The 12,494-nt window shown below is 37.8% G+C and overlaps 1 protein-coding gene across 3 annotated transcripts in view; it reads right to left on the bottom strand.

Moving 5' to 3' along the window:
- Nucleotides 1-12,494, bottom strand: part of LOC127456415 (BTB/POZ domain-containing protein kctd15) — a 35,189-nt gene that overhangs the window by 6,067 nt on the left and 16,628 nt on the right. For all 3 annotated transcript variants that reach the window (XM_051724893.1, XM_051724892.1, XM_051724894.1), the window contains exon 4: nt 6,794-7,099. In XM_051724893.1, the coding sequence (XP_051580853.1) occupies nt 6,794-7,099 (306 nt within the window). The remainder of the gene's footprint in view (nt 1-6,793; nt 7,100-12,494) is intronic.

Here is a 12,494-nt window from a genome sequence, read left to right on the forward strand (position 1 = left end):
TTAAAACACTTTCCAACAGGCATAACAAAAACATTTCAACACTGTTTAGCCAAAAATAAACAACACCACCTTCCATCAACCAAAACCCAAACTTTGTAAAAAAAAAAAAAAAAAAAACAAGCTTTACACTTCCCTCCAACAGACAAAAAAAATAATTTTACAACACTTTCCAACAGGCAAAACAAAGGTTTCAACACTCTGTTTTGCCAAAAAATAAACATTACACCCCCTTCCATCAACCAAAACCAAAACTCTGTCAAAAAACAAACTTGACACTACCTTCAAACAGACAAAAAACAAACTTTACACTACCGTCAAACAGACAAAAGAAAAAAAATAATAATTTTACAACACTTCCCAACAGGCAAAACATAAAGGTTTCAACACTGTTTGACCAAAAATAAATATTACACCATCTTCCATCAACCAAAACATGAAATTTGTCAGAAATATACAAACGTGACACTACCTTCAAAGTCAAAACAAACTTTACACTACCGTCCAACAGACAAAATACTTTTTTGTTTTTGTTTTTGTAAAACACTCTTCAACAGGCAAAACAAACATTTACAAAAATAAACATTACACCCCCTTCCATCAACCAAAACACAAACTTTGTCAGATAAAAACAAACTTGACACTACCTTCAACAGACAAAAAACAAACTTGACACTAGTGATCGACCGATATGGGGTTTTTAATGGCCGATGCCGATATCCAGAGAGCAGGGTTTTATAACAAAAAATATAATTTAAATTGCTTTATAACACAATTTAATAAAGTAAATAACATAAACATAAAATTGCTAAAAAATGAATAAACTCTTATTTAGCACTATATTTACTCAATTTCACACTAAACTTAAACTTATAATAATATAAAATATAAAAATATAAAATAATATTGTATTTAAAATGGTAGATAGCAGTTTCTTCTGATTTCTGTTTAGTAATTTTAGTCAATTTTAGTAATTTATTTGCACATGAAGAAATTTTTAATATGACACTGTGTTGCACACCGGTCTATTATTGTAGTAACACGATGGCACGTAAAAACAAAACGAACCGTGACTGGTTGTTTACATATCTCAGTCGCTTCACATGCAAGCAGGCGATTCTCAGCCCACTCAAGATACAAATCGGCCAAACGGGAAAATTAATCGGCCGATGCCGTTATTTTAAAAATTCTGAATATCAGGGGGCCTGGGTAGCTCAGTGGTAAAATATGCTGGCTACCACCCCTGGAGTTCGCTAGTTCCCTAGTTCGAATCCCAGGGCGTGCTGAGTGACTCCAGCCAGGTCTCCTAAGCAACCAAATTGGAAATTGCTGCTAGGAAGGGTAGAGTCACATGGGGTAACCTCCTCGTGGTCGCCATAATGTGGTTCGTTCTCGGTGGGGCGCATGGTGAGTTGTGCGTGGTTGCCGCGGTGGATGGCGTGAAGCCTCCACACATGCTATGTCTCCATGGCAACGTGCTCAACAAGCCACGTGATAAGATGCGCGGGTTGATGGTCTCAGACATGGAGGCAACTGGGATTCGTTCTCTGCCACCCAGATTGAGGCGAATCACTATGTGACCACGAGGACTTAAAAAGCACATTGGGAATTGGGCATTCCAAATTGGGAGAAAAAGGGGAAAAATAAAAATAATAATTTCTGAATATCGGCCGATTTATCGGCCTCTGCAATATATCGTCAACCATTATTTGACACACAAAAAAATAAAATAAACAAAAACGTCTCAACACTGTTTGACCAAAAATAAACATTACACCATCTTCCATCAACCAAAACCCAAACTTTGTAAAAAACAAACAAACTTTACCATCCAACAGACAAAAAACTAAATCTTAAAACACTTTCCAACAGGCAAAACAAGAAAACGTTTTGACACTGTTTGGCCAAAAATAAACATTACACCATCTTCCATCAACCAAAATACAAACTTTGTCAGAAACAACTTTACCCCACTTTCAGACATACAAAAAACTTTTTTTTACAACTTTCCAACAGGCAAACACAAACACCCTCTATCAACCAAACTCTCTAATTTAGCCAAACATGGATTCAGCAGCATCGTATATGTAATAGAAGCGTGTGTCTGGTTATGTCTGTAATTGCCACAGCCGAGAGGTATTTAAAAGTGTCCATTAATCATTAGGCACAACCCCCCTTATTTCTCTCCCTGGTATTCCTGCTGTTTAAAAAATCACATTCATGAAGTCATTAATGATGTGTGAATGGCCAAGACATTATTGATGTGAGTTTTGATTCCATCATAAGTGGATACACCCTCATTTAGTGTGAAACAGGACTGACTATCTCACCGGAGCGTCACACAAGCATCAGGGAAGTGTATCTGTCTCCTGGCAAAGACGATCACAATGTCTCCTTGAGTGAGTCTGACATGATCAGAACAGGTTATAGACAAAGACACACACAGACCTCAGATTTGCCTCAAACTCTTACGTTTACACTCTCGAGTTCACACAGAGACCTTATTTTTTCATATAAATATTAGCCTACCTTATTTTTTCAAAATAAGAGATGGTGTGTGTGTTTGATGCTGTATAGAGAGTGTAATTATGTTCTAATACCAACAGCGGAGAATACACCTCCCACGTAAATGCCACATTCATCACACAGCCAGCGTTCAACTTGATTCACTGAAATACACTCATTCTGAGAGCGGCCATATGCTGTACTGTTCAAAAGACACATTCAGCTGAAAGTTCACACAATAAGAAAAATAAATGTGGAAAAAAAAAATATACAAAACAAGTTGATGTCACTAGTCAACTAGTCAGTTGGTGGACATTGTAGAACAATTGAAAATCCTGACCAATTTCTAGTTAAGAAGCCTTTAGCTTAACCCATATTGGGGTGACAAAAGCATGCAGTGTGAACTTCTAAACCACGGTAAGGTATGTATGTGTGAAACATGGAACAGGATTATGTTAACCCAGGGTTAGAAATGACCCCAGGTTAACAATTTAAAGTGTGAAAAGCCCATTACAGTCTATAAGGACTCCTGATCCATACGTAGTGTGTGTGTGTGTGTGTGTGTGAGTGTTGTATCTGTCAGAGTAGTTCTTTCTCTCGGCAGTGGTGTGTCATATTGATGGAAATTCAACTGTGTCTGTGTTGATACAGATACTCAATCACAGTGAGAAATGAACAGAGCCGGACAGACTCCGCTCTGGAACATTACGTGTGTGTGTGTGAGGCGCTGACTAAATGTTTTTCCTTTTTGAACTTGTTCACGTGTTATTTGACCTACCGCAAGCTTACTCTCACTTCCTCACTGTCTCAAATCATCTCAATGTAGACTCACTCAACACAGGTTGTTTCAATGAACCCTAATCACATTTCCGGGTTTGACATGTGGAAGTAAACTATTAAAAAGTAAGCTAGATTATCGTTCCTAAATTCGACAGATATCATTCATGTACAGTGAATGCATTGGTTTATTAGTTTGTTCTCTCAATATTTCAAGTTAAACAAGCCCCCAATTCTAAAAAAATTGAAACAAACAGAGTTATTAAAAAAAATGTATGATAATGCGAAAAAATTTAGAAATATTTGTAGATTTTTGTGTCTGTTATTAGTGGGGTTTTCACATTTTAGGGTCTCTCTGTCGCTCTCTTTGTCTGTCAGGTGAGGTGTGGTTAGATACCTGCAGTCATGGTTTTAGCCAGAAATCAGATCACAGTTGTATTGAGTTATACAGTGAGACAGGATAACTGTATCATCATACAATAAAGAGTCAACAGACAGGAAGAGTGTAGTGATCAAAATCTCTTCAGAAAGAAACACACCCTTAAAACACACACCTGCCAAGTTTGGAATCGCATACTACCATACTATTCTTACTATTTCTGCCATAGAAAGATATGGCATACCCTCTATCCTCTGTGCCAGCCCAACCAGGCTTTCCATGCAATGCCTGTCTAAAAAAAATACTAAAGTGAGAGGCACAGTCTGTTCAATCAGAAAACCTCTCACAAAAGAGTCTTTAAACATCCACTCTTAAAAAAATCAGACATTAGGAAATGCTAAGCAGAACATTGTTCCTGGGGTCAAGAGGTCACAGTGCTATTTGACTGTTGCTACTTATGTAGAGTGATCCAAATCGGTCACTTAGGAAGTGATATTTCGTTAGGATGCTGCCTTAGAAGGGAGCCGCCAATTAAGGCAGTACCCAGAGAAAATGTATATTGTTTTGAGATCTTTTCTGAAACTCTAGAGAAGACACATGTGAGATAAGTGGGGTCTGTTTCTCAGAGACCCCGTTTCCACTTGGTATTAAGATGCTTTATTTGTGATGCTTTAACCGCTGTGCTAAAAAAAAAAGTTTAAACTTTGCCGGTTTTGAAAGAAAACAATCGTCTCATCTGAAAATTTGAAAGAGCTAATACATACACAAGCACGAGAACTTCACAGAACTTCTTCAGTGTGTCTGATATCAATATGCAGAGATAGATGACGAGCACACACATCTGAAGCTCAGGTTAATAGTAAAATAACAGAGAATTCTGCTAGATAAAATGTCAGCTGCATCTGAGAGAAACAGTGTGCCGCTTTTTTGACCTTTTTGGAGTTTATTATCATGCAGTAACACACTGACATAGTAACGGATGTATGTCATCATGAAATCAAAGACCCTCCCCTCGAAATCCGAAAACAAGTGATTACAGGAGATGCATTTGAGATGCATGGTAATACCAGGTGGAAACAGGAATGTGTTTCGGCTTACCACATGTGATCTGATCACCGAAAATGCATCTAAATCACAGGTGGAAACAGGGCCAAAATTCAAATAAAAAGCAAGACACTAAATCAGTAGTCTCCTTTTAATCTCACTGCTGTCTAGGAGAAAAGATGAGGTAGTGGAGAGATCTAATTTGTGATTTTTGGAATAAAGCTTTGAGCTTTTCTTTAATTTGTTTAAAAGAGATGCATTTATTATTGAGATTTTTAAAGAAATTAGCTTCTGTTGGAAACAAAAAGACCAGCTTCATTGGTTAACGGAAAGCAACTAGTTGTAGAAGGAAATGAGCTTTACTGTAGCATGCAAATAAAGAGAGGCCATTTTCAGTGGAAACAGATAAGGGACACACTTTTACAGGAATCACAGAGAGAAAATGTTGTGTTAGTTGATGCAGCCAATTAATTATATTGCAAGTCATTTAGAAATCTATAAAACAAGCATAAAGGGGTTGAGGCTGTTTGAGAAAGTGTAAGTATGGTATTAAAAAATGCAATACGTGTATTTCAACCGCTCTGGGCACTCTTACATTGGAGTCTTTTATAAAAGGGAAGAGCTGTGTCTTAAAAAGGAGAAACGTGTAAATTATGCATATCATTTTCTAGCCATTCTTTTCTTCTCACTCTCTTTCTTTTTGTTTTCGAGAGATAGAAAATATGGCTGCACATGAAAAGGCTTTCTCTCTTTTGCTGGTGTGCCCAGGTGTATGTGTGTATTATGTCTCTATTGTGTGTGTGTGTGTGTGTGTGTGTGTGTGTGTGTGTGTGGGCGGGTTTGGGTGGTTTACGAGGACATTCTTTTAGGTTATAAACTGGTAATTACAAGAGTATTATGCTATAAATGTGGTTTATGAGGGCATTTTTAGTGTCCCCATAATTCAAATCACTTAAAAAACATACTAAATTATGTTTTGTTTTTTTTATGTAAAAATGCAGAATGTTTTTTGTGAGGGTTAGGTTTAGGGGTAGGATTGGGGTTAAGGGATAGAATCTATAGTTTGTACAGTATAAAAATCATTATGTCTACGGAGAGTCCTCAATAGGATAGCTGCACCAACATATATGTGTGTGTGTGTGTGTGTGTGTGTGTGTGTGTGTGAGAGTTCAGGTTTGTTACTATTGCTTGCCACTCTCGTTCTAGTTAATAAACCATTACAGGCCGTTCACAACAAACACGTTTTTGTGTCCATTTTTCAATTGTTGTCCCATGTAACCATGCGCTAGATGAAAGTCTTCGACCGCTGCGTCGTGCCTCGCTGTTTTTTCTGCGTCTCGCGATGGAGCAGCAATTTTTATAGACACTGTGTGAAGTTAAAAATAATTTAAACTGTAAAAAGTGCATGGTATAAACCTGTGTTCTGCTCTATTTGTGCATCTAGCTTTTTTTGTGCAATTACACTTTCTGTGTGAACAGCCCCTTAAGAGTGTAATTTCAGTCCAGGATTGGGCTAAAACCGCATATCAAACTTCATCACCTTTAGAGAAGCTACTGCTAGAGATGTGGCTCAAGCTAGGTGCCTTGAGCCACATCTACACTCTCTATCTGCCTCGCTATCTACTGTCTCAACAGGCAGCTACCATCTAAGGTGGCGCTCTTGCATTAAAAACAGCTAGACATAGTGCAATTAAAATGAACAGAAGGCGCATTTACTTCCATGCACCATTTCTAATGTACACGCAATATAGGCAGCTACTTGAGCAATGTTAAATATGGTAACATTAGTCAGGTATAGCATGATCAACTACAAACAAACAGTATGTTAGCCATGTACCCAGCGCTCTACTTAGGCCTTTCAAGTCTCAACCATCATTACAATAAAAAATTTGAATGGAATGATATTCCTCAAGTATTTGGATGGATTTCTCCACCCATATATCATACACATGCCTCCATTGAGTAAATGTTTAAACATGTTAAACATGCAGGAATGTTATTAAACGATCCGAACGAAATGACCCGCATGACGTCAGTACCAGATAAACAAGTGCAGTTACTAGTTACTGTAAAACAGTAGATTGCATTTACCTGAACAGAGTTCAGTCTGCAGTAGCCGTTCAGGGGAAAGCGGATGACGTGGGTTGGATCTTGGTTCCAGCCAGCGTTGACGGAGTTACACATGACATCACCGGTTTCGGGGAAGATCTCCTCGATTAGAACTTTCTCCCCACTGAGTGCGATCCTCTCACCGAGGTCAGGGGTCACGCGGACGACCAGGCAGTCACAGGGCTGTGCCAGACGTCGCTGCTCTCTTTCCTGTTTCCACCGTTCCAGCTCCTTGATCATGGGCGACAGCTGGTAATACCGTGCTTCTTCATACAGGAGGTGGAAGTCCTAAAACAGAGGGAAGATCAAGGACAGTTTAGAAATATGCATCTAATTCCTGCTGGACTATCCCATAGGGGAAAAAAAAAAAATCACAAATGAGATCTCTTTAAAGTTGATGTGCGTAATTTTTGCGTATTACAATATTTTTGTTAAATTATATATCTGTAAATACAGTCTGCAATCAAAAGTCAGAGCTTTCAATATGAACTCAAACATTTCTCATCAAATTCTTCCAAGAGCAAATGATTTGAGCTGTGCTATCTACATAATTTTATAGCTTTATGCTCCTACTGAGCATCAACAATTGTCTAATTTGTGTCTATTTTTATTTATCATAAGGAATTTTTGAAGAAACATCTGAAACAACATATATACTTGAATCAAACATAATAGGGAACTCCATTAAGTGTCCTGAGCTATTAAAAAGCAACATCTGAGCAATAAAATTAACCTCTGGAAATGCTGTAAGACTGTATTATGAAAAACATCAGCGTAACAAGAATAAAAAGTTGTGAAACTGCTAATGGAGTTTGTTGCTGAATCTGACCTGACACCACAGTGACCTTTGCTAGCTGTCATATTTTGTGCAGATCACATTTTAATATTTAAAAACACCTCAGTGCAGGTCTTACAATGATCTCGGTACTAAAACACTTCTGGAAAACTTTGGTTAATCTGATTGGCTTTTGTAATGTAGATGTGAAATGACTTTTATTTACTTGTGAAACTTCTCATAGCAAATCGCTAACAGCACAACACATACAACAGAAATGAATCTTGACAACCACAAATAAAATGCCGTCATTTGGATTTTGGTGGAAGTAATTTTCCACAATCAAGATGCAGAAAAACAGATCCAGGCCACAGCCAAACAGCAGAAACCAACCTCAGACAGCATTAAATGATATACTGTAAATGCATACCATAACTAATGCACTCCATTATGGCAGGAACTTCACAAATATCCCCATAATTAGGACATCTATATTCTTATCCTACAATTATAAATTGGCCAAAATATACATAATCATTATAAATATTACATTTTGATTACGTTTTGATAATGATTAATAAACTGCCTTTCAATGGGCATAGGTATAAACTAGATTTTTTTGAAGAAAATGCTAGGGTGTTAATAAAGTGTTCTGGGTGGTTTTTAATGTAGCTATTTTGGGTGGTTGCTTATTGGCCCAAGTCAAAAGCGCTCATCCCCAAGTCTCTGTGATATGCTGGTCAGTAGATTTTGCTCGGGTCCCTCCTTCAATGTAAGTAAATGAGACTTTTTTTTCCCGTTCACCAGGTGGAAAATGCAACCTAGTCTCATAGAGTGAACATAACTATAACAACAAGTTTTACGTGCCGCTTTCTATGTTTTGCTGCAGTTTCCTGGTGAAATTTACACTAGAAAAGCTACAATAACTGTGCTTTTTATTCACTTTCACACAAATCATGGGAACTATTAAAACACGTATTTTTAGGGCTGTCAGTCGATTAAATTTTTTAATCGCGATTAACCGCACATTTCTTGTAGTTAATCGCAATTAATCGCATATTTTGAAAATGTTGAAATTTGACACGATATATACTTATTTTCCTGTCAAAATGCATTTAATTCCATCTTAGGAAAGAAAACAAAAGCAATAAATAACAATATAATGCTTTATTAACATTTTCCAAACAAAGCCTTCCACAATATTAAGATCAGATAATATCACCTATTTAAGTCACATTAAGCATTTTCCAAAGTCTAATTGGGAGGTTGACTTATTGAAATAATTAGTACCCATAGGTACTCGACCTATTCATATTTTCATTAATTTCATATTTTTATATTCATAATTTTACATTTAAAATATTCATCTCATTAAATTATTTATGTATTTGCAACTGCTGTGTAAATGCATTTATTGCTGCTCTGTGAAAATACACTTAATTACCACTTCAGATGCAGCTTTTGTGCCACCTTTGCTGTGTAAAGATGGCTTTAGTCCCCATAGGTATATTATTCTTTGCAATGGGCATTAAATGTCTCATCCTCCACAATATTAATCTGCCAGTAGACTGTGATTATCCACTTTGTTACAGCAATCGTGAAGCTGCGTTCAAGATTCGCATCAGAGCGTCAGTGCCAGCGTCCGGTGCCGCTTTGAACTCCATGGGAAAAGCAGTGTGATAGTTAAGACTTGGCATGCTTCAGTGGCAATTAAAATGTACTGAAAATACTTGATTTCTATCACAAGTCCCATCTGGGCTTGTTTTGTACATCAAATAATAGCATTAAGAGGTCTTTTCTCCATCATTTTATAACTGACAGGGAAGCGCTGTTGTGATGTATGTGTCAGTGAACTGACTCTGGGTGGACACATCATAAAGGTTCCGCCCTCCCAACAAGTGTTTATGCTGGTTTATGCTGTATTAACAGTAAATGCATTAATCGCGATTAAGAAAAATGAACACGTTAAACTTTTTAAATTAATCGCATACGATTAACGCATTAATTCTGACAGCTCTACTTACTTTTCGCTCTATTACTCACATCCTGCTATGTTATATCAAAACACTTTTACTCTAACACATCATTTGAAAAACAATACATTTTAACACCTGTATTAGACCCACCTACATTTACACACTTATTCCAACATGATTACCTTCCACTCTAGCTCACCTGTTGGACTTTGGATTTGGAGACTGAGCCTCGAGCCCAGCCAAAGACACTCTGAGTTAAAGTGAAGCGAAAGTGTCTTAGAAGCAACATGAAATGACGTGATTGCTTCAGTAAATGTGATTTTCATATCAAATTTGCTTTAAAAACACTATTGGTTAGGTTTAGGCATTGGTTAAAGGTAAGGATGTCTGTTTTGTTCACTTCTCATTTATCATTTAGAACACTGTTTGTTAGGTTTAGGCTTAAGTTTTAGGTTACAGAGGTACATTTTACTCATTAAAACATCCAACTAATATTCACCTTATATATCTTGACTGATCACAACATAATTTTACCCGCTTTTGGTAACCCCTGCTGGACATTTCACTGTGAAACTGCAGCCAAACATGTAATGAAGCATGTAATTTTGGTTTGCAAAAATGTTGCCATTGTCACATAAATTTCATGAGATCAGGCTGGAAAAACCATAAATCTAATTTCTTAGAAGGTAATAGCAAACATCTCCTTAACAAGCCACATGATTTTAGGTATCATTCACATCCATAGCACAAACATGCAGAGTAACATGCCGAAGTGTAATTCTTAGGGTTAGGGGTTTGTTGAAATACCTAACCCTATGAGCAAACACCACTTATGAAAAAAAAAAAACAACCAAATAAACGAATGAATCTTTAAAAAGCAATGAGATTTGGGGTGCATGTTTTGCTAAGGGGGGTATCAGCAGTGCCAGTGGGGTAACAGTCAAGACGTTTGGCTTGATATCATGAGCTCGTTGAAACTCCTCAGTGATGAAGCTCAAGGCGGGACCGTTTCTTTTTCCAGGAAGACAACCACAGATTGCCAGTCTCTCTCTCTCTCTCTCTCTCTCTTCCTCTCGTGATTTCTTGCCAGGGATTTTTGTTTTTTTACTTCTTTAATTTTTTCCTTAATTTCCCACAAGTCCAGATGGTACTACGATTCTTCTTATTCTCTCCATCACAGATTGATCCCTCACACTGCATGAGGAGGAACTGGCGTGTGGATGAGGGAAGAAGATTTGAGTGCATCTGAGGATAAGATTGTGTTTGCACCATCTGCAGAGAAATCTGCATTAAGATGGATGTAAACAGTCATAAACAGCACACAGCCTGAATGGTAACTAAACTACATGAGTAATTGTTTACAGTTACAATTTCTCTGCTTGCTGCAGACAACAGACTGAGAAATGTACTGTTAGCCACACATCACCGTAATATAAAACACAAGAATTAATTCATAACCAGTTCTTAGGCACAGAACATACACTAAGCAAGTGCATAAACGGAAATGCTTCTAGCTACACCAGCTCGTTTTGTGTGTCTTTGCATTCTGAAATGTGTAAGACCAGAAACATACTTTATGCAAGTATACATACACAGATGTGAGCACTTGGCCAACACACTGTCCAGTTGAACATACACAACGTGCGTTCTTGCGTTACTGTGCTGGTAACAAACCACAGTACTCAAGGGGGCTATAGAGCTACCTTCAAAAGTCTGTGCCATTAAACTGGATGTGTTATTATTCAGGTAATTTGCTATAAATATATTGACTTTACCTTACTTGCTCAGCAAAAATTCTCTCCAAACTGTTGCTCCGCCATGACGGTAGTTGACTTAAACGAAAAAACTCACTGCAGAAGCGGACAGACTAATATCCACTATAGCGTCCCTTGTGGCAATGTTGATAATGCAACACGTGCTTACGTTGTGTTATGACACATTTTGGAAGGCAACTACGCACGAAATCGAGCCCAAATGTCTGCATTTATGTACTTGTGTAGAGTATGTTTTGGCCTTAAGACCGCAATTAATAACGCAACACAAGGGGGGCCTAGGTAGCTCAGCGAGTAAAGACGCTGACTACCACAACTGGTAGTCGCAAGTTCGAATCCAGGGCGTGCTGAGTGACTCCAGCCAGGTCTCCTAAGCAACCAAATTGACCCGGTTGATAGGGAGGGTACAGTCACATGGGGTAACCTCCTCGTGGTCGCTATAATGTGGTTCTCACTCTCGGTGGGGCGCGTGGTGAGTTGTGCATGGATGCCGTGGAGAATAGCGTGAAGCCTCCACACGTGCTATGTCTCCGTGGTAACGTGCTCAACAAGCCACGTGATAAGATGTGCGGATTGACGGTCTCAGAAGCAGAGGCAACTGAGATTCGTCCTCCACCACCCGGATTGAGGCAAGTCACTACACCACAACGAGGACTTAAGAGTGTATTTGCTTTTTTAAATAAATAAAAAAAATAATGCAACACAAGTATGCATTGCATTCTCAGCATTGCCACAAGGGGTGCTAAGTGGACATTATTAAATATTCCGGGTTCAATACAAGTTAAGGTCAATCGACAGCATTTGTTGCATAATGTTGATTACCACAAAAAATAATTTCAAATCGTTCTTTTTTTCTTTAAAAAAAGCACAAATCTAACTTACAACGAGGCACTTACAATGGAAGTGAATGGGGCCAAAGCTTATAATTTTATAAAAGCACTTATATTAATTCTTCTGTTAAAACTCATGTATTATTTTAGCTTTTTTACAGTCGTTTTAGGGTTTGTTGACATAAAATCACCATGGCAACAAAGTTGTAAAGTTGGCCATAATTTTGCACAGAAAAGGTTAGTAAGTCATTTTATCACACTAAAATCATGTTAACACACGTTTACATCTTGAGGCTATACTTTTGAAACAGTGAGTATTTTAATGTTAAC

This window comes from Myxocyprinus asiaticus, chromosome 18, assembly GCF_019703515.2.
Source record: "Myxocyprinus asiaticus isolate MX2 ecotype Aquarium Trade chromosome 18, UBuf_Myxa_2, whole genome shotgun sequence".
Lineage (NCBI taxonomy): Eukaryota > Metazoa > Chordata > Actinopteri > Cypriniformes > Catostomidae > Myxocyprinus > Myxocyprinus asiaticus.